Consider the following 23,591-nt stretch of genomic DNA (forward strand, 5'->3'; position numbering starts at 1 on the left):
TGAATAGTAAAATATGTAGTCATAATTTTATTTATAATTTTATGTATATAATTTATTTATCATTTTTTAAAATTTTAAATTTCATAATTTTGAGTATTTTTATAGCTAACTCATCAGCATATATTTTTATGTAAATAAAAAGAGAAAATATATTTATAGTCATAAATATACAAACACGGCACACTTTTATTAAAAAGTGAATAAATACAAGATTTACATGAAAAAAATAATTTTTTAATAATAGATCTCATTTTTTTTAAAAAAAAATGCACAATATTTATACAACTTATTACTGTATTTAATATTACTTAAATAAAAATTATAAATATAAATAGCATTTTCCATTCTAATTTAGTAATTTCCCTTTATATCTCTCATTAATTTTCTAGCAAGAAAAATTGCCGCATGACATCCTACGCTATCCAATTAAAAATAATGTAAAAATATAAATTAAAGAAATTGAAAAAAAAAAAAAAATTCGTTAGCCTCCATGAAGGTTCGTAAGCCACCACCATGGTGGCTCCTCGGAGCACGAGCTTAAGTTCTTAACACAGAGGTGGCCGATGTCTGTGGCCTTCAGTCGCCTTCATAGTTTGTTACATTTTGCTTTCAAGTTTTTCTGTTTTTTCATTTTTAAAGGTTTTTTTAGATATCTTTTTTAACCTATTTTATTTTAACTTTTTAAAATATTTTTATGAGATGACACATAAGAATCTCTTTATAATTAGAAATTGAGTTTTGTTACTCATCGTCATCCTCACACATCACATTTATTTTTATTTAATTTCTTTTATTTTAAAATTTTTTATTTTATTTTATTCTTCGTAAACTAATTAAGTTATTTTACTAATCATTCATATACTTTACATTTGATAAAGAAAATATATAATGTATGGTATAAAGATGATGAGTAGAATTTTTCACAAAAAATAAAAGAATATTTAAAATGCGAGTAAAAACTTAGTAATTTTCTTTTTGTAAAAGAGTACTCATTCTATGATTAACACCTTTTAATACATATATAAATGATTTCCCTTTGCTTTCACTAGTAGTTGCAAAGTTTTTGGCGGATAGCGAAACTAATTTCAATCTGTTTGGTATTTTTATTTGTTATCTTGTAGAATGTGAAATTTAATAAAATAATTATGCTTTAGAACATATTTTTTTTCCTAAAACTTTATAATATACTTTTATTCCTTGTCTTATTGAAGTAGTACATAAATAATTCTTAATTAGAACATAATTTCAATTTGAAAAAAAAAATATTTAATAGATTTGAATTTTTTGAATTTCTATGGCCAATTTTTAAAATCTATATTAAAAATTCTAATATATATATATATATATATATGAAATATAACTTAAATAATTGAGGTGGGGTAAGCGTGACACAAGGCCACGTGTGATATTCACTCTCGTATGATTCGCGTGGAAAAGGATGATGCTTCACTGCTTGATCATGTTCCCAACAAGGTTGAGATGGACTATATACACCCTCTGGTTTCCCTCCTTCAACCTTCATACATTACATACATCCTCTCTCTCTCTCTCTCTCTCTCTCTCTCTAGCTTTACATTCTCTCTCCTATTCTGCAATTCTTGTTTGATTCGGAATTTTCTGGTATCGTGGTACCAGTCTGCCGGCCCAAACCTCTCTCCTTTATCTTTTGATTTCATGGAAGCATTATTACTCGATTTGATCTTGGCTTGATCCTCTCCCCCCCATCTTTTCCATACCTCAGCCATTTGCTGCCTCTCCCATCTGTTTCAAACGTTCTGTTTTTTTTATCTGCATATTACTGAAAAACAGGATATACGAATATATATCATGAAGGTCTGATGATTCCCCAACTAACTTTTTGAATTTTCCTTCATTTTCTGATCCTCCTCCTTCATGACCTGAACAACTTGGCTTTTTCCTTTTTTGGGTTCTCTTTCTTCTTTAGAGAGAATCTAAGGCATGTTTGTTAATTGTTCATGGGTTATATATGCTAATTAACTATTCTCTATTTTTAATGATATTTCCTCCTAGGAACAAGTTCTCAGATGGGTCCTGAGTGCTTTAATTACTTATAGATTGATACTGCATGCTGAGATTTTACAAAAAGATCTTTAATGGTTTCTGAAACATTTTTGTTTGTTCAGATTTAGGATATATGCTATGTCTGATTGATCTTCAGTCTTCCAAAAAAAAAAAAAAAAAACTGGTTTGAATCTAATTATCAAACAAGATCGATCTGCTGGGTTGAGATACTGATTTCATTGTTCTTGCAGAAGGTTGTAATATTGAAGCTGGATTTACACGATGACAAAGCCAAGCAGAAGGCGATGAGGACGGTCTCTACTCTTTCGGGTACCAAATCGTTGTTTACGTTTCGTTTAAAGTTGTCCCTATCTAGCTAGTTCCTTGATCTCAAAGAAAACAAGTAGCTGAAGTATTTTTCAGGAAAAAAATAATTTATTTTTATTATTTAACATATTATATAAATTTATTTTTATAAAATATTTTTACGTTAAAAGAAACATGTCTTCGCGTAAACTTTACGCATATTTTTGTGTTTTCTTTTCCCTGCAGCCTGCACTTTCACGTTTTTTGTGCATCATCATCCAATCGATTGACTGCCGCAACAAACAATTGAATAAATTTTTGCTAGTTTATAAATTGGGATTTTATTAGAAATAAATGACGCTAGATCTGTTTTAAATATCAATAAAGCTAGTCTGCTGTCCAACTATACCGCTTCAATGTAACTGCTTGTAAAAAAAAAAAAATTTATTTAGTAAATAAGAAAAGTATATTGATGTATTTTTTTATTTTTTTAAAATATTTAAAAATAATAAAATAATATGAATAAAAAACACTAATTTTAGACTAACGGTGACTTACAACGATAAACTGCAAACGGAACTAGTGCTATTCTTTGAATATTAAGGTAATTAAGGAACTAACGTCTTTTCCCTTCGGGTACGAGTCCTCATCAGTACGTGACAGATCGTCAGCCAGTACATTTCGTCATATTTATCTTTATGTGCACTCCAAATAATGACTATTCGAACTTGGTAGACTTTAGGGGCTATTTTGAAAATAAGGAAAATCAGTAATTATTTATTCATACATCTTATATATAATATTTTTATAAAATGTGTAAATATTTTTCATAAAATAAGAGAGTATTTTTTATAAAATGTGATGTGTAGAATAATAAATAGTGACTGATAAAAAATATTTTTCTTTATGAATATACAAAGTACAAACGTTGGTTATTAGAAAATTATTTAGATTATTAATTTATTTAAATTTGTTTTTTTAAACTTCTTTGTTTGATTTTTAATATAACATGTAGGGATTGATTCCATCTCAATGGACATGAAGGACAAGAAACTAACGGTGATAGGGACGGTGGATCCGGTAAATGTGGTGAGCAAATTGCGCAAATATTGGCCATTGACAACTATGATCTCAGTAGGGCCTGTAAAAGCACCTGAAAAGAAAGAGGAGCCAAAGAAGGAAGAACCCAAGGCAGCAGAGGAGCCAAAGAAAGAGGAAGCAAAGAAGGAGGAAGCAAAGAAGGAGGAACCAAAGAAAGAAGAGGAGAAGAAAGAAGAACCCAAGAAAGAGGAAGACAAGAAGGAAGAAGAGAAGAAGAAAGAGGCGCCGCCGCCGCCAGACCCTGTCTTGGAGCTGGTTAGGGCTTACAAAGCTTACAATCCGCACCTTACCTCATATTACTATGTGCAAAGCATGGAAGAGAACCCAAATGCCTGTGTTATTTTATAAAATGGGCTACCAAATTTAAACTTAGTGTGAGAGATCATGAATCTTTCCTCAGGTTTTGTTAAATGGGATTGGAGTTTTGTCAAATAGTATAGGAGGAGGCAGGCATTCATATGCAGGCAACTCTGGTCCAAGACTCAAGAAGACAGGAGCTCTTGTATATAAGACGGGGGTAATGCTTCATCGGTCGTTCTAAAGCGCAATGATCTGTAAAATGCAGAGATCAGGGAATAAATAAGTCTTTGAATTCGGTTTGAACACTATAATTTATGTATCTCTATGTAATGCTTTTTTTTATTTTTGGGCACAAGTTCTTATATATAGTTAGCTGATCAAGAACCTTTTTCTTTCTCTTCGTTTTAACATCTCATTTAATATGTTAAAACAAAGAGATAATTCATCTAAAAAAGATCTTATAAAAATAATTTTACAAATTAAAAAATTTTGAGACCTTGATATCGTCGCATATCTAAATTCTATTTTTTTAACTATTAAATAGATTTGACGTCTCATATCGTAATGTCAATTCATAAACTTTTTTTTCGTAAAATTTCTCTTTAAATCCATCGCTCTACAAGGAAAAATAAATCTCTTCCTCTTTTCTCGAGTGGTTTAAATTCATGGTTGTGGGACGAGGAAGGTGCATAGCTAGCTAGAGTACGTACGCTCACGGGTTGGAGAGTTTGTGAAGTGGGTCATCTTGAAGCTGTATTTTTCCTTTCCGTATGAAAAACAAAAAGAAAAGAACACCGAAAGAGAAGAAAAGTGATGGATTTGTGGGTCTCATTGATCTGTCTCTCTCCTACATGAACTCAAAGGTTATGGCCCCCTTGGAGTGATTGGTCGAGATGATCAGTTGTGTTTAAATGTTAAATTAAGTTAAATTAAATTGAATTGAAATAATAAAATATTGTTAAAATATTATTTTTTAATATTATTATTATTTTAAAATTTAAAAAATTTAAATTATTTATTATATTTTACGTTAAAATTTAAAAAAATTATAATAATAAAATAAAATAGTCTACTTTCCAAACCAAATCTTCTTCTCATGGGGCTATTGGGCGTGGCAGAAGATAATTTGCTAGCTAGCTTACGGAGCTTTCTGCCTAAAAGAATCATGTTTTGATTAAAAAAGCTGTACCCTACCCACCATTCTTTTCTACCTTTTTATCACTGGTACACGATTAGAGTTGATGTATATCTCTAAAACCCCATATCCCATATCCCAATACATTTATATTTATATATATATATATTAATGTTTCCTTTAGAAATACAAACCAAACACTACATTATAAAAGTAGTAATTTAATTAGCTGCTCTATTAATTCTTAATTGATGCAATTAGACAAGCTTCCAACCTTAATCTGTACTGATCCACATGGATACATTTGCTGTTTTTTTGTATGCTTTCAGAATAATTAAACTGTAAATTAATGCATGTGGCTAACCGTGGCAAGTGTACTGCATAATTATAATTTACTTATAACATGATAGCTAGATCTGTGCATGCATGATCTTGTCCATACTGTAAAGCCATGTTGTAATTATTCTGTTGACAGATTATATATATATATATATATATATATATATTTAATCCATGCAACCAAACAAACAAGGTTGTATAAGTTAAAACAAGAATAGTAATCTCCTTGATTCTAATCCATGTCATTCCCAATCACTTTTTTTATAATTTATATTTGAGGATGTGACATATTTCAAGTGGATGCCATTTAAGCGGCTGATATAAAGATTACTTAAAATATAACATATCGACATGCGTGATTGAGAATGATAATGTGCCTTTATAAATTATCGAGATTCTAATTATTATTTCAAGTTAGCTAACATTAATGGGAAATTAACCTTGAAAGATAATAAACTTGGAATTGCATTAATGATGGATATATTTTGGCTTTTGACGTTTTTTTTTTCCGAGTATTTTCGGTACAAATGAGAAATGATTTAATTGTATAGTTTTAGGGTATATATTAAGCCCGACATACTCAATTTGAAAAAATGATAAATACGAGATTTACATAAAAAAAAAAAATCTAAACTTTTTATTAATACATGAATTATAAACTTTTAAGATTATATATAGTATTACTTAGATGTGTATGCATGTGTATATATATTTTTGCTAAAATCTGTGAGTTTAAGAAGGAATTAATAGTACTGAAAATAATTTTAACTAAAAAAAAAACAAATTAAGGAATTAACTTAAGAAGTGTCTGAATCAATCAAACCTGGCAGCTAGCCGTCTCTCTTTTCAAGTACTTTCTAGATCAAAGACTTTATGCTAACTTGATAATACTGATATCCAGAAAGTATACTATCCGTCCACGTCATGACATAGTCAGTGGGCACTGAGTACAATATTATGACATGGCAAAAGCCAATGGTGGTTAAACGATGCCTACTCTTCATCAAACTTATGTTATCAAGTCAGTTTCACATAATTAAAGTACCCCTTTAAATTCTTTTAATTAATTGATGTTAGCCACTAGCTAGATAGCTTATATACTTGGAAAACATTTAAACATGAATATGAATAAATACAATTAATATTGGGTATAAGTTTCTAAAACAAAGAATATTATTCTCTTAATTCGTTGTTGAGAAACATTTCCTTTCATCTTATAATTTGTTATTTTTATTCAAATAGATGATAAGATCTCTCTGTTTTGACCAAAGTATATATGGTTGTCTACCTGTTTTTTTATAAAGTTTTTTAGTCGAGATCAATTTAAGTTATTTAACTTAATTTTTAGAACAGAAAATAGTTCAACAATTAGAGCAGAAGTGTCATGTTATGGTGGAAAATTTCAATCACAGATGTCACCATTTGAATATAAGTTATTTCATATTATAGACCATCGATTGCTTGTCCACAAAGGATATATAATCGAAAATAATTATAAAAAAATTGTTTATTTGCTGCTAGTTATTTCTTATCAAAATGATTATTTTTTATTAAAATAAGTCTATTTTTGCTATAAATAAACATTTTCATTATAAATAATTCATCATAAATATTCATATTTTTCAAATACAAGGTTAAATTTTAAAATGTAGAAATCCTTTCCATTGCGAATTTTCTCATTATAAACGGGTGCATGCGTTTGGAGAACTCCAAGAATCAGGAAGTGCTTCCATTTAATTTTTTTATTTTTAAAAGTTGTTTAAATGCATGCTTTTTTGTAAACCTCAACAGGTGTTTAAGTGGTCTGTACGGCATACTAGGAAAGCTTGCAACTCCAGAGCTGATGTTTTAAGTCGTAACGCTCTAAGCATAAGTACGTAATAGCATTGTCTCTATTTGATGATATTCCCACTTGTATCCAGAATAATACAATACAGTTAACTATTTAAAAAAAAAACACAGGTTTTCAATCTTTAAGACGACGTGAATATTGCATGAACTGTGACCCATCTTTACCTACCCTCCGTGGCTATTTTGTGTGTACTCCGCTCAGTGTATGTATCACGGTTCTAGCTTCCAACCAATGTCTCTAACAAGTTTCGACATTTGATTTCGTGCAAGGTAAAAATATAATCGTCAATAAATGATACTTAATGGTATTGAGAAGTGTTATAATTATAAAAATAATTTCATAAAAATAATTTCACAAATTAACGTAATTTTGTGTGATTCGTTAGATTTATTTTATAATAAAATCGATTTTATAATCTAACGTAGCACATCAAATTATGTCAGTTTGATTTAAGTATTTTTACTTGATGTACTAATCAATGTTTTTGTACTTGGTCACTTTAGTTCAGTTCTAACTAGACTTAGTTCTAACTTGTATTTTGTATGTAACCAAATGTAAATATTTTTTATGAGTTGTAAACATTATATATTATATATATATATATATATATATATATATATATATACCCTTGTATTGCTGTTGAGGTAATAATATCAGAAAATATTTTTTCTCCCCATTGTTCTCTTAATATGGTATCAAATTTCTAAAGAGCGGTTCTACTCTGCCGCGAGAATAACACTGCTAGGTGTTACCGCTAGTTGTAAAAGTATTTTTTTTTATTTTTCTATTCACATTTTTTTAATGTATTTAAATATTTTTAAAAAATAAAAAAAGATACATTAATATATTTAAAATCACTTTCTTCATCATTCGGTTAAAAAATAAAAAAAAAATACCGAGCGATCAAACCGAACAGTATGTTTTGGGCGGCATAGTAGACTTCTCCATTTCTAAAACCTTTTACACATTTCTATTCTTTCCCATGGCGTCGATGCACTCTTCTCCTTCGATGGAAGAATTTGTTAGTCTTTTCTTTCTTCATCTAGGCGATAGTCCTGACATTATTCTCGTCACCCAGCCTCTCATTGGTGACAACTACCATACTTGGTCTTGATCTATGACCATGGCTTTGTCTACTAAAAACAAACTAGGGTTTATTGATGGAACTATCCTCAAGCTTTCAAATTCAACCAATCCTCTGCTTACTTTAAGGATGCGCTGCAATAGTATGGTAATTTCTTGGATCCTCAACTTTGTTTCATCAGAAATTTCTGCTAGCATCCTTTACATCAACACAGTCTATGAGATTTGGAACGATTCTCCCAAAAGAATGTCCTCGTATTTTTCAGTTACAGAAGTTGATTTCTGTTCTTTGTTAAGAACAACTCTCTATTAGTGCCTATTTTACACGTTTGAAGGCTCTCTAGTATGAATTGGTTAACTATAAGTCGATTCCACGTTGCTCTTGTGGTGGTGATCATACTCTCAATGCATATCTTCAACACGAACATATTATTCAATTTCTTGTTAGCCTCAATGATTCATTCTCCTCTATTAGGGCTCCAATTCTTTTAATGGATTCTTTATCTCCCCTTAAAGAGGTTTTTAGCCTTGTTTTACAAGAAGAGCAACAACATGAGATCTTGATTCTCCCTATTTCATCATCTGAAAATCATGCTTTTATTGTCAAAGCCGATAATGGTTGTCCTGCCAGATCCATGTCCAAGAAAGAACGTCCAATTTGCAAACATTGTGGAGCCACTGGTCATATTGTAGAGAAGTGCTTTAAGCTCCATGGGTTTCCATCGGGGTATAAATCCAAGCTAAGGCAATAGTCCATGGCAAATCAAGTAGTTTCTGACAACACTTGCTCGACTGTCCTATTTCTTTGACTGAGTCTCAATATCAACAATTATTGGCTATGCTTCAACTATCGACCTCTGTTTCTTCATCTAATGTTCCACAACACACTGTTAATGTAGTTGCATCTAGTATAATCTCATTTCCTCATAAATTGAATCACCATATTCCTTCAGTCATTTCCTCTAATACATTGAATATTTCTAATATTGACTCTCTTTATTAGATTCTTGATTTGAGAGCCACATATCATATGGTCCTCTCTACATCATATTTTTCTTTTTTTCACTTCAGTTATAAACATACAGTCAAACTCCCAAATGGCCACTGAGTTTCTGTCACACACATTGGCACTATCCAGATCTATGACACTCTAATTCTTAGATATGTCCTTTGTGTTCCAACCTTTTCCTTCAACTTAATTTATGTTAGCAAGTTAACTTCATCTCTAACTTGCTGTTTATTTTTTCTTTCTGACATTGTTTTCATCTAGGACCTGATTCACTGGTAGTGAATTGGAGTGAGTAGACAAAAAGGAGGACTCTACATACTGCAACAATCAGGCTCTCTCCTCAATGATTCTCATGCCTCTAAACCTTTATATGTATTTTCTTCAAATTTAACTAAACAATTGACTATTTGTTCGAAGTCATCAAAATGTACACTGTTTGAACTTTAGCATCATAGATTAGGTCATCCCTAAGTTTCAAAGGTGAAATTTCTCAATAAACTTGTTCCTTGCATGTTATTTTCTTGTTTTCCATGTTCTGTTTGTCCTTCGGCCAAACAAAAGAAATTACCCTTTTCTAATAATCCTCATTTTTTTTAAATTTCCTTTTGATCTAATTCACTATGATGTTTGGGGGACATTCTCCACTCTCATTATTGAAGGCCACAAATATTTCTTAACTGTTGTTGATGATTGTACGTGAGCCATATGGGTATATCTTTTAAGATGAACTGGAGTTTCAGATATTATTCCTAACTTCTTCAAATTAATAAAAACCCAACTCAATACCAAAATCAAGAAAATTTGTACTAATCATGGTACTAAATTTTTGTTGTCCTTTTTCTCAATTCTAAAGGCATCTTACGTCAGTTTAGTTGTATTAAAACTCCTCAACAGAATTCTGTTGTAGAGCGCAAACACCAACATTTTCTAAATACAGCTAGAGCTCTAATGCTTCAATCTCATTTACCTCTTTCTTTTTGGAATGATTCTATATTGACAGCCACTCATATCATAAATAGATTTCCAACACCTATGTTGGATCATAAATCTCCTTCTGAGTTGCTTTTCCATTCCCCTCTCAGTTATGATCACCTTAGAATTTTTGGGTGTCTCTGTTTTGCCTCTTCTTTAACTAGAAGTCGGTCCAAATTTGGCCCTAGAGCATGACAATGTGTCCTTCCTAGTTACCCCTTTGGTATAAAGGTTTACAAGCTCCTAGACCTTGCTTTAAAAAAAACTTTTATTTCTAGACATATTGTTTTTCATGAGCATGTCTTTTCTTATAAAGTTTCTATTTCCCTACCCTTTGTTTCTCCTTCTAAATCTACTTTAGTGCAGTCACCTATTATTCCACTACCATTCCCAAGTCAATCATCAACATCTAAATTTTTTACTGTGCCTTCAACATTCACCTTACCCTCTCACCCTATAAATGGAGATATTCCTTATACAATCTCAAATACAGATATAGATCCAAACTCAACCTCAAATACAAATCTAGATTCTTTACCCATAAATTCACATATAGCTTCTTTACCAGTTCGTAAATTATCTCAAATCTAAGGAGCTCCTAGTTATCTGCAGAATTATTATTGTAACTCTTTTACTACACACCCTGTATCAAATTCTAGCACTTCCACAAGTTCTGTTTCTATTTCAACAAGGAGTCAATATGACCTTACTAATTTTCTTTCTCATCATTGTTTATCTCCTAAACATAGATCTTTTGCGTTAGCAATTACTGCTGATAGTTAGTTTGAGTTCTACCATCCAACAATCCAACACTCTCATTGGAGAGATGCCATGGTTGTTGAGATTGTAGCCCTAGAAATCAAATATAGAGTTGATGGTTCTATTGAACGTTATTAAGGTGCGATTGGTTGTTAAGGGTTATGCCCAACGCGAAGGTTTAGAGTATTCTAAAACCTTCTCACCTGTGACTAAAATGGTCATTGTTAGAACATTACTTACCATAGCTGCCGTCCATAACTGCATGGTTTTTGGTACAACTTGATGTGAATAACGCTTTTTTACATGGTGATTTTCTGGAAGAAGTTTACATGAAATTGCCTTTTGGTTTTCATACTAAGGGGGAATCTAAAGTTTACAAGTTAAACAAGTCTCTTTATGGTTTGAAGTAGGCCTCACACCAATGGTTTTTGAAGTTTTCCACCGCTCCTCATGAGCTGAGTTTTATTCAGTCAAGGGTTGATTATTCTCTTTTTACTCGGACTAAAGGTAATTCTTTTATTGCTTTTCTTATGTATGTTGGTAACATTTTGATTGCTAGCAACGATTTATATTTTGTTGATCAATTGAAACTTTTGTTGCAAACAAAATTCACACTAAAGGATCTTGGATAGCTTAAATACTTCCTTGGTTTGGAAGTTGCTCAATCTCATCAAGGCATTTCTTTATGCCAATGAAAATATGCTCTTGAGATGATTCAAGATGTTGGTTTCCTTGGTGCTAAACCAACATCTTTTCCCATGGAGCAGAATATGAAAATTAACTAAGATGATGGTGAATTATTGGAGGATTCTATAGTTTTTTGAAGACTCATTTGTAGACTTCTATATCTCACAATTACAAGACCTGACCTTACTTTTTCTGTACAGTCAATATATGGATAAGCCTCAGCAACCACATTTGCAAACAACTCATGGTTTGTTTTTTGCAGCTAACAATCTTCTTTAGGTTAAAGATTTTACAGATTCTGACTAGAGTTCATGTCCTGACACTCGACGATCCACTAGTGAGTATTGTATTTTTCTAGGAGATTCATTGATTTCTTGAAAATCCAAGAAATTAACAACAAATTATTTTAAGTTCTTCAATGAAGACTGAATACCATTTTATGGTATCCACTACTTGTGAAATTGTTTGGCTTCTAACTTTACTCTCAAATTTTCTTGTTCCTTATATTGATAGTTCTCATTTTTTTGTGTCAATACAATTGTTGTACACTTTGCTGCTAATTATGTACATCATGAGTGCACAAAATACATTGAGCTTGATTGCCTTTTTATAAGAGACAAGCTTCAAGTCGGAGTTATAAAGACATTTTACATTGCTTCTCAACATCTCGCTGATGTTCTTACTAAAGCCCTAGGCAGTCATTAGTTTACTACTTTGAAAAACAAGATGAGAGTTTACTTTATTTATTCTCCATCTTGTGGGGTATTAAATAGCAATTACTTTTGGTAGATAAGACTTTTGAAAGAGGAGTTTATGAGTTTTTTTCACATTTTTTCTTTTCAAATTTTAAATAAACTCTGTTCATATAAAACAATTCTGTTGCCATTCTTAGCTTTAAAACTTGGTCAATTTCAGTTGTTAATAAAGTTAGAAAGAGTTTATGATATTACAAAAAAAAAAAAGTTAGGAAGAGTTTAGTTGAAAATTAGACGAACTAAAAATGCAAAAATAAGGAGTTCGCTAGAAACATGCGAGACCCACATATTTGAGGGAATTCTCTATAGGTCACACCCAGTCAATCACGTTATACATATATTTCGCACGAAATAACTCGCGCCAGATTCTTGCTCTCACAAGAATTGCAGTATTGATTTTGCGAGGAGGAATATTATATATAGTTTTGAAAAATAATAAAATTTATTGTTAAAAAATTTAATTTTTATATAAATTTTATATTAAAAAAATTATACGATGTTTGTACAATTCACACAGAAAATATTCTCTCTCTTTTACGAGACAGTTCCCGAATCGTTAGCCGTTCTGGAGCGTACGCACCATGGAATATTTTGGGAGACCAGAACTAATTAAACCTCTGGCTCGAGCGAATGTGTCTAGGTTCAAGTCCTAAGAGGGTTTTGATCAAAGCCTATAACCTTAGTACTTCGTGTGATGATTGTACTGTCCTTCCAACACAAAAGTTTATCTTTTTATTCATAAGTCACTGTTCTTATCATGTTATTTTAACTTTCCTTTGATTGGGCTTTTGCTGTAGTTCCATGTAATTATATATTAACAGGCGTGCTTGTTCGAGAATCATTATATATATATATATATATATATATATCTAAAGGACGCTGCTATGTCCACTAAGGTTTTTTAACCGATAGTGTATTTTGTACTTTGTTTTTTTATTTGCTTTCTACCAAATATTTTAAAAAATTCTTGTGACTAGTTCATTAAAAAGTACGTTCTTAATTATTAAATAAAAAAACAAACAAATACAGTCCGATAACAATTCTCAGTACATATCTTGATGGCTTTATCATTTTTCATATCTATAGTGGTTTTAATTGAATTATTTTTTAATAGAAAGCACTATATAGCTAGCTAGGTCGCTCCAGGACAAAAAAATAGCACTTGAATTCCCCACAACCTCAAAAACCAGACGAAGCCTGCACAGCCCTGTGACCTAATTGCTTTTTCTGCAATATATATATATATATATATATATATATGAAGATAATCAATTGAATGAAGAGTAATATTATATATATTCGTGTAATATATAAATATTATATATTTATTTTAAAAGAATTAAAATTTATTATTATATAATTAATTTTTTTTTATAAATTTTATATTTATTTATTATTTTAAAATAATTATAAATATTATATATTTATTTTAAAAGAATTAAAATTTATTATTATATAATTAATTTTTTTTTATAAATTTTATATTTATTTATTATTTTAAAATAATTATACAGTACTTATGACTGTAATTATTTAACAGATCACATCATATTAATGACTGCAATTCCGATAGAAGTTAAAACATGTCAATTTCTGCAGAGCAAAGGGACAGGAGGTTTTGATTGTCTTTCTATGCATGCCAACAACAGAAGGATATATAGGTCTTTAAACAACAAACAAAGGTCGGTTTGTTTGCTGAGAAAAATTGGAGGAAATGATATCCATGCATGCAGGTGGGTCAGGTATGATCTGTCATTCCTTGGCTTAGCTGGATTTTAGCGCAGACACGCACGCACGCACGCACGCACGCACATATATAGAACCATCTCATAAAGAAACAACCATGCATGCATCAGTCATCACGCCAAGTATCGCCAACTGCATGCATGATCACGCAGCTGTATACTCGCCTAGCTCCCACATCAATTTGGTGACCACTTTGACAATGATATATATGGCATTTTTCTTGCGCATGACATTCAATTGCAAGACCGAAAACAAAAATAAAATAAGTAATGCAACTATTCACTCTAATTTATACCATTCATTTTACTCTCTTGATGTGTTAAGAGGATTATTAAAAAAATTAAATTTCTTTTAAAACTATATATTAAAAATTAAATGTCGTTTGAAAATATAAAAAAATAAAGACTAAAATAATAGATTTTTTCGACCTTTTATGTTTGTATTTATAATTTTCTTAATAAATCATGTGGCACGTCACATCAAAGAGTAGAATCATGAGTGATATAGATTATAGGACATATATAGTAGCATTACTTAAGGAAAATTAGGGATTTAGCATGAGATGAATAATAATACCGCTAGAACTCATTTACAACCCGTTTCATAATCAACCAATATAAACATGCCACTTCATTAAATAATTACATGATCAGCAACGTAGTCCAAATACATATAGTGCATGAGAAGTGCTAGGTTCAAACAGATTTCATAATATAAAGCTTAAATTGATGTGGTTAGTGTTGACGTTGTATTTCGCGGGCCTGGGCAAATCCACTTAGGTAGTGCCACGATGAGAATTATTTAGAGCCCCCGACAGTGTTTTGATGCGGTTGTACGATGACGTTTTGTACATTCATAACGGTGAATGAAAAATATGTATTTTGAAAATAAAAAGAGATGACACCAAAATTTACGTGGTTTGTCAATATGCCTACGTCAACGGAAGTTTGGAGAGAGAAGTCTTAGATATAATATATCTGTTTACAATCACTTAGGGACCCACATATCTCACTGTATAGAGAATGTTGTAGCTCTTCTTGTGGAGGGCATTGTCTTCCTTGAGAGGTTGCTTGAAGAAGAAGATCTGATTAAGGGAGAGCTCGGTCCCTCCGAGAAGTAGTTTATTAGTCTATATCCTTTCATCTGGCTGTATGCTTTATATATGTACCCATTTGTTGCGTGCGTCAGCTTCCTTCCTTGGCATACTTTCTTTCTGGCATGCTCTGAAGCTCCATGCCATGATATGACTTGCTCCCTTGGCGTGTCTGACTTGCTCTCTTTGATCTATTCTTATCTCTTCCTTATTCCCCTTTGTCTTTAGTGATGGTTTGGTGGGTTGGCCCCAATTTATGGGCTATGGGTATTTTTCACCTTCACAGAACCCCGCTTATATTTAGCACCATTTGGGGACTGGAAATTATAAAGAAAATTTAATGTGTTCCTACTTCCTCAGCTTTTCTTTCTGCTCCTATTTTATTAGTTTCTTTTCGTTCCTATTTTCTCAATTTCTCTTCTCTCATATTTCCTCAATCTCTCTTCGCTCCTATTTCCTCAGTCTTTGTTTCTATTCCTATTTATTGGGTTGGGCCCAATAATGCCTCACAAGCGCGGAGCTCGAATGTGGTGCAGGAGATAGACTCGACTGCGTAAAGCGCGAACACGGAGCTTGAATGGTGAGGGTGGTGGACTCGATAGTGTAAAGCGTGAGCGCGGAGCTTGAATGGTGCGCGAGGTGGACACAATCGTGTAAGCGCGAGTGCTGAGTTCGAATGGTGCGGGAGGTGGACTCGACCGCATAAGTGCGAGCGCTGAGCTCGAATGGTGCGAGAGGTGGACTCGACCTTTTAAACTCGACCTTTTAAAGTGTGAGAGCGGAGCTCGAATGGTGCGGGAGGAGGACTCGACCGTGTAAAGCGCGAGCGGGGAGCTCGAATGGTGTGAGAGGTGGACTCGACCTCGTAAAGCATGAGCGCGGAGCTCCAATGGTGCAGGAGGTGGACTTCTGCTTGAATGGTGCGGAAGGTGGACTCGACCGCATAAGCGCGAGCGCGGAGCTCGAAAGGTGCGGGAGGGGAACTCGATCGCGTAAAGCGCGAGGGTGGAGCTCGAAAGGTGCTGGAGGTGGACTTGATTGCGTAAAGTCCACCTCCAGCAGGTAGTAATGTAACACCCCGTATTTTAGTATATTTTTACTGAAGGAATTATTTTTATGGATTCAAAATTTATTCTCTTATTTTAAAATTGGTTGGATTTTTAGTGAGTTTATTTTTATGATTTTAATTTGGTGAAAATTATTTTTATGTGCTTTCTTAATATTTATTTATTGTTATGCATTTAAATTTCTTTTCATATTTAATTAATTACTGTGAGATTTAATTATTTTAATTTCATTTTACCATTACGTTTAAATTATTTTATTTAACTTGTGATTTTGAAATCGTTTCCATTGGATCATTTTTGTGACCCAAGTTATGAGGATTGGACCTCATTTCTTCCCTACATTTTTTTTCTTTTTTCTTTTTTCTTTTCTCCTTTTTCTTTTTTTTTTCCTTTTTCTTTCTTTTCTTTTTCTTTTTTTTTCTTCCACTCCTGGCCATCTCCCGCGCGCGATACTCTCTCTCTCTCTCTCTCTCTCTCTCGCCGTGCATTCGTCTCTCCCCCAGCCCGCCGCCATGCGCCGGCGGTGGTCGACACCGCCCGGCTCCTCCGCTCTCCCTGCCGCCGGCGATCACCCCCCTCCATTTCCAGCTCCTCCATCGCCGCCGTTAACCACCACGAACCCATTGAAGCCGCGGCGTTCCACGCACCACTACGCCGCCGTCGCGCCACCTCCGGCCGCCATCTTCCTACCACTTCATCCTCGACTTCTTGGCAACCCATTGGACCCAACCCCAGCTTCGATCCGCCACCGGTGAAGCTCCACCATCTACATTTCTGATTTGGGTATTTTGGTCTTCTACCGCCCATTGCGTCGTCACCCACGGCCAACCTTCACTACCACTAGCTTCACCGACCTCCTTAGGCCCTACCCTATCAATCTTGAGTCTTCGTTTGCACCCGTTGAAAATTTGGATATTGTGACCCACGGCCACAGTGTATTTTACACTGTGGTGTTGCTCAGACGTCACCTTTTTCAGCTTCGTGATCCTTCGGAAATTGCTATATAGCGCTGTAAGTATTTTTCAAGGAATTCTTGTGAATTTAATGTATTTTTGCACTAACGCATTCATTGTATTTGAATTGTTAGTTGGTTTTGTCGGACTGAATCCGAGGAGTACGGGGGTCGGATGGATTGGTGATTAGAGTTGTTTGATTGGATTTGATTAGATTGGTAATTGTTGGTTTGGATATTATGTTGGTTCATGTACATTGCATTTGGCATGCATGATCATGTTTGTAAAGGAAAATTGGGTTTTTGTGCATTGCATTCATGTTCATGTGTTTATGAAAACTGGATTTTCATGTGAGTATGAAATTTGGGTGCGTGTGTATCACGACCCCAAGCCGAGATGGGGCATTATCTCAGTGGAGCTCCTCTGGTTACTCGGGAGCGGAATAAACTGAGTAACGTCCCCTGGATTGTCGCCGAGCGATAATGGGATCGGACGAGAGATTCGTGCCGACTCCATGGTCCTTCTGCTGGCGGGGACTAGAGGATGTCTGGCCACGTACGCGCTGGGCGCGGAACTGGGCATCGCTCGTTGCGTAGTGTGGGTGCTTGGCCATGTACGCGCCGGGCGCGGAACTGAGCACCGCTACGAAGCCAGGACGTGCGGATGGTCCCTAGGGGAGGCCATGGTGCATAGGGTAATAACGGATTAATTGGCTATTTTCTGGGAAAATAGTGTGTGCTGGATTTTGTGTAAATCATTTTCTGGGAAAATGTTTTACGGATTATTTTTGGGCCAAATGGGATTTTGGCATGTGTTGGAAAATTATCATTTTCGGGAAAAATGATGTTTTGAGGGAAAATGCATATTTCATCATATGCATGCATGTTGGTTGCATTAAATGCATTTTATTCTTGAGAATTATTTGGGTTATACTTACCTGCGATACCATTTTGTGGTAACGCAGATTTTGATGCAGATGAGGAGGAGGAGGGCGAGCCTGAGGAGACGGCTCCGCCTGAGGAGTGATCTGGGATCACTCGTTTGTTTATTTGAAAACTATTGTATTATATTTTTATGGATGACTGTATAACTGCTATTTAAATTTTTACTGATGTTTGATTGTAAATAAATTCTGGTACTTAGTTGATTATCTGCTGCGTTATTTTATTTGTACACTGTTACATGTACACACACTGTCACTTCGTTGGGATGTGTGACCGTGTTGTCACCATCCTGGCGTCTCGATCCCTGTGTATTTATGTAAGGGAGATTGGGGGCGCCACAAGTAACTTTGCACGAAACTCGTGAGAGTCTAGCGACTATGTTAGGTTTGATGGAGATTCCGTTTGATGGAGATTTTGTTTGATGGAGATTTTGTTTGATGGAGATTCTATCACTGCCAATGCATAGCAGGTAGTAACTTTGTACGAAACTCGACAAGTCATTTAGACTGCGTTGAGAATAGCTGTTAGTAGGTCAGAGTTCATGGCTCTGTTATTGTGTTTTATACTTCGTGGATTGGCCCTTATAAGTTGGTAGAACCCGAGGGCTCTGCTCCCTCACCAACGCATCGTTTCGCATTCTTGCACGAAACTCGACAAGTCATTTTGACTGCATTGATAATAGTTGTTAGTAGGCCAGAGCTTATGGCTCAGTTCTTGTGCTTATATTTCGTTGATTGGCCTTTATAGGTTGGCAGAGCCTGAGGGCTCTGCTCCCTCACCAACACATCGTTTCGCATCCTTGCATGAAACTAGACAAGTCATTTAGACTGCGTTGAGAATAGCTGTTAGCAGGTCAGAGCTCAAGACTCGGTTCCTGTGCTTTATACTTCTTGGCTTGACATTTATAGGTTGGTAGAGTTTGAGGGCCTTGCTCCCTCACCAATGCATCTCATATTGCACGAAACTCGACAAGTCATTTAGACTGCGTTGATAATAGCTGTTAGCAGGTCAGAGCTCATAGCTCTGTTCTTGTGTTTTATACTTCGTGGATTGGCCCTTATAGGTTAGTAGAACCCGAGGGCTCTACTTCCTCACCAACGCATCGTTTCGCATTCTTGCACGAAACTCGGCAAGTCATTTTGACTGCATTAAGAATAGCTGTTAGTAGGTCAGAGCTTATGGCTCGGTTCTTGTGTTTTATATTTCGTTGATTGGCCCTTATAAGTTGGCAGAGCCTGAGGGCCCTGATTCCTCACCAAAGCATCGTTTAGCATCCTTGCACGAAACTAGACAAGTCATTTAGATTGTGTTGAGAATAACTGTTAGCAGGTCAGAGCTCATGACTCAGTTCCTGTGTTTTATACTTCGTGACTTGACACTTATAGGTTGGTAGAGCTTGAGGGCCCTGCTCCCTCACCAACGCATCTCATATTGCACGAAGCTCGGCAAGTCATTTAGATTGCGTTGAGAATAACTATTAGTAGGTCAGAGACTTAGAGCTCATGACTCGGTTCCTGTGCTTTATACTTCGTAAATTGGCACTTATAGGTCGGTAGAGCTCGAGGGCCCTGCTCCCTCAGTAATGCATCTCATATTGCACGAAACTCAACAAGTTATTTAGATTTGAGAATAATTGTTAGCAAGTCAGAGCTCATGGATGGTTCCTGTGCTTTATACTTTGGGGCCGATCTAGAGATCGAGCTTGTTTTTGGTAGGTCGGGCGGTTCTTGACCTTCTGCACCCGGTAGCTCGTTTAAAAAATGGAAATAACTTTGTTAGTAGAAATATAATTTCACATGAATTTTTTGAGTAACGAACATGGAATTGTTGATTAGTCAAGGAGTGTCCGTGCTTGCCTGCGTAGTAGTGCAGAGTAGAATAGCGCAGTAGGGCAGAGTCGAGCCGAGTAGAAAAGCCGAGCTGAGCAGAAATAACTATCCGAGTAGGAAAACCAATCCGAGCAGAACATTTGAGCCGAGCAGGAAAACAAATAAGAGCAGGAAAATCCGAGCCAAGCAGGAAAATTTGAGCCAAGTAGGAAAACCGATTTGAGTCGAGCCGAAAAACTGATCCGTGCAGGAAAATTCGAGCCAAGTAGGAAAACCGATCTGAGTAGAACATTCGAGCTGAGAAGGAAAACCCAAGCCAAGCTGGAAAACCGATCCGAGAAGAACATTCGAGTGAAGCAAAACAAAAGTGTCATGCAAGTTGTGCAATTTTATCAATTTTTGTCTGTACGACTTGTTTGGTCTGTCAGGGGCTTCCTTGTTAGGGACCTCGGTCTTGTCCCTAACACTAAGGTCCACGAGCTTGTCTTGGTGAAGATGATGACCGAGTGATCTTGCTATCTTGCTTGGCTTTCACCAAAGGAATGGTGTTTAAGTAATGGAATGATGAAGATGATACACTTGGGTAGGCTAAATGTTTAGGCTAAGGCAAATCAATGTGGGTGGCTAGAATTGTTCTTGAGTGAGGTGCCAAGATGATGGAGGCTAGCGTTGAATGGAAGAGATGAGGTTAAGGTTTGTTCTTGGAGAGTGGCGCCAAGTTGATGGAGTGAGAGTGTTCTAAGAGTTGATTAGGGTTGTTTGATGCAATGAGAATGGCTTGGAGGGTTGCCCTTGATGTTTGTGCCACTTAGATGGTGATTAGGGTTGGTAAGGTGAAGCGTAGCTAGGATTTTGTGAGGTGGCTAGGGTGGATTTCGAGATTTGGAAGAGTTGGCTTAGTGTTGGAGTTTAAGATGATTCTAGGGTTTGAGAATGAGATAGAAGAGTGAGGCTAGGGTTTGGAAGCTAAGGTGGGCGGATTGGGATTGATTTGGTCTTAGGAAGATTGGCTAGATTTGGTTAGTTTAGGAGTGAATATGGGAAGTTTGTAAGATGGAAGGAATTTTTTAGTGAAGATGAGAATTTGAATTTGAATTAAGATGACAAGTCAATAGTTGATTTAGAGAGATTTTAAGAAGAGTGATTTAAGGAATCGAAGAGGATTTGCAATTGCTTAAATTAAGGGAGTTGAATTTGAATTAGAATTAGAATTAGAATTAGAATTTTAAATTTTGAATTTTGAATTTTGAATTTGAGGAACTTAAGACTCCTAAAAGGAATGAATTACCTTATGGAATCTTGAGGTGGACGACTAGGGCTTATGTGGATGGTGGGCTAATTATGGTAAGTGACCAAGATGGGAAGATGAGAGGCAAGATGGGTTCGGCTAGGTCAATGGTTATTTGAGTGATGAAGGGCAATTATGGGAATGTGAACTATTATGGAAAGTAGGGCAACACTAGGGTTGGTCGAGTATGGTAAGTGGGGAATATAGTTAGGGTTTGATGGAAGATGGTGGCTAGGTATTTTGGCTAGGGCAAGTTGGATGATGGGAAGGCTTTATGGAAATAGTGTCAAATTTATAGAAAGGATGACAAACAAGATGGTAGTCGAGTATGTGGTATGGAATAGATCAAATGAGCAATGGAATGGATGAACACCAAGAACAAATGAAGAACACGATGAACAAGTGATAAATACTCAAGAACAACTCAAGAACAATGCACATAAAATATTAAGATCAAATGATAGAAAATGGAAAACAAGAGATGAGATGGAAAATACTCATAAGATTAATGGATCCTTAGGGATTCACGAATTGCATCCTAAAGATAAAAAGAACAAGATAGATTGAACCACACATATTCACGAATTGCAAGTTGTGATCCTCTCTTAGGGGATTCACGTATTGCACCCCAAAGAGCCCAAGTGTCTTAGCACCGAATGGTGATCTCAAGAACAAAATAGTCTACCCACTAGGGAATTTGCTAAAAGATGTCAATGCAAAGACTAATGGTCCTATTTATAAGGATTACAACTTGAAAACTCCCAATAGATCCATTGAAAAATAAATAATTAAACTAAAATAAACAATAAGTAATAACATAGTTGACATGGGCCAAGTTGACCCATGGCATGCATGAGTCCATAGTGGGCTAGGCTGGCCCATGGCTGACATTGCTGGCCTGGCTAGTGGCTTGGTTATGGGCCACAAAGCATGGGGTCCTATCATTCCCATACATGGCGAATGTCGCGCATGCGACTTTTTGTGCAGGCTTGATATCTTCCAGAACTTGATAGATGTTGCCGTGTGATGGTTTCCGAGTAAGTGATTCATGTGCAATGATTTCCAAGTTGTGGACCTCCAATCCGAGTAGGTACTTACCGAGCTAGGCAGCCTAAGTATGCAGTTTACCGAGGAGTGTTTTCCCATGCTGAGTTTTATGTAAGCTTCGTTGCCTACGTGCATGTATTTCACCGAATTGAGGGAAGTTCGAGTGTGTTGTTTTTGAGCTACTGACTTCCAAGTAGGTGGTGTCGGACCTGGAGTTCGAGCATGTGGACATAGTGCCACCGTAGAACTCCCGTGTACCTAGCGGGGCGCACACAGGGTGGGTAGACAAGGGCCCTCGTCGGCGGTTCACATAGCGACTGAGAAAGTTCCGGTAGACCAAGAGGACCTCCGCCAGTACCTCTTCCATTTGCAACACGGCTGGGCCATGCATTGATTTTTGGTGTTGCGGGACGTGGTTTGTGTGGAATCACATCGGTGGGAGTGGCCGGCCGTTGATCGGCTTAGAGGAGGCAGACGCTGTCGGCGCATCGCATGGTGTGCGCCGACCCCGCTCTACAGCTGCGTAGTAGCTGGGCCACAGCCTGTTCCCCATGCGCACGGGAGCACTGTTCACGACCCCCTTGGGTGGGGGTCGTGGCTCTGGAGTCAAGATTGCCAGCGGGTGCCTGGGCTCTCAGCGTGGCTCAGTGAGCCTTGGGCACACGGGAGGCTGGGCCCCGTGCACTCGCACAGTGCACAATGGTCTTGCCTATGGATGTGCATGCATGCATGTTTTGAACGTGCATGATCATGCACTGTGCACAAAAGTGTACAATGCTTATTTGAGTACTGTGCAGGTGTGAGCAATGTTTGAGTGCCACTGTGCACTTAAGTGCACAGTGTCCACCTTGTAATGTTCGGGCGGCATGACTTTTATGCATTCGGTTTTAACTGGGTGTTTTAATCCTTGTACAGTTCACTAGAATGAACTGAGTGCAAGGAGCTCGATTCTCCGCCTAGGCGTGTAAAGGTTTACTTGCCCCATTTTTTTATAAATGTAAAAAATTCAAAAATACTAAAAATACTTATCTGGAGGAAGTTTTATTCATCATTCGGAATTTATTCAGTGTACCGAAAAATCATCCTTCTTCCGCCTTCATTGCATCCTTCTTCTGTGTTATCGCAGATTGTTCGTCAGCTTTTCTTTCCATCGCTTCAATTTGTTCTTCTTAACATCGCGAGCTCTAAGAGTGTGTTATTGCCTGCCTACGAAGGACACGCTAGTTATGGGATAACATAGATCCCATAGATGGCGCCATTGTTGACGTCGTGTTTCGCGAGCCTGAGAAAATCCACGCAGGCAG

The 23,591-nt window shown here is 35.8% G+C and overlaps 1 protein-coding gene across 2 annotated transcripts; it reads left to right on the top strand.

Annotated features, from left to right (window-relative positions):
• Positions 1-1,513: 1,513 nt before the first annotated feature.
• LOC121266153 (heavy metal-associated isoprenylated plant protein 39) lies at positions 1,514-4,034 on the top strand. Of its 2 annotated transcripts, none has more exons than XM_041169893.1 (3): positions 1,514-1,833; positions 2,274-2,352; positions 3,344-4,034. In XM_041169893.1, exons 1-3 carry the CDS (start codon positions 1,828-1,830, stop codon positions 3,775-3,777), a joined length of 519 nt encoding a protein of 172 aa, XP_041025827.1. In that variant the 5' UTR covers positions 1,514-1,827; the 3' UTR covers positions 3,778-4,034. The 2 variants fall into 2 exon arrangements, with proteins under 2 accessions (XP_041025827.1, XP_041025834.1); XM_041169900.1 differs by having other exon boundaries at positions 2,277-2,352.
• The last annotated feature ends 19,557 nt before the right edge of the window (positions 4,035-23,591 follow it).

The sequence above is a fragment of the Juglans microcarpa x Juglans regia genome, chromosome 1D (assembly GCF_004785595.1).
Source record: "Juglans microcarpa x Juglans regia isolate MS1-56 chromosome 1D, Jm3101_v1.0, whole genome shotgun sequence".
Classification (NCBI taxonomy): domain Eukaryota; kingdom Viridiplantae; phylum Streptophyta; class Magnoliopsida; order Fagales; family Juglandaceae; genus Juglans; species Juglans microcarpa x Juglans regia.

Coding starts and splice junctions, on each gene's coding strand:
- LOC121266153 (XM_041169893.1), top strand. Junction 2,353..3,343: donor GACGGTCTCTACTCTTTCGG/GTACCAAATCGT, acceptor TATAACATGTAG/GGATTGATTCCATCTCAATG.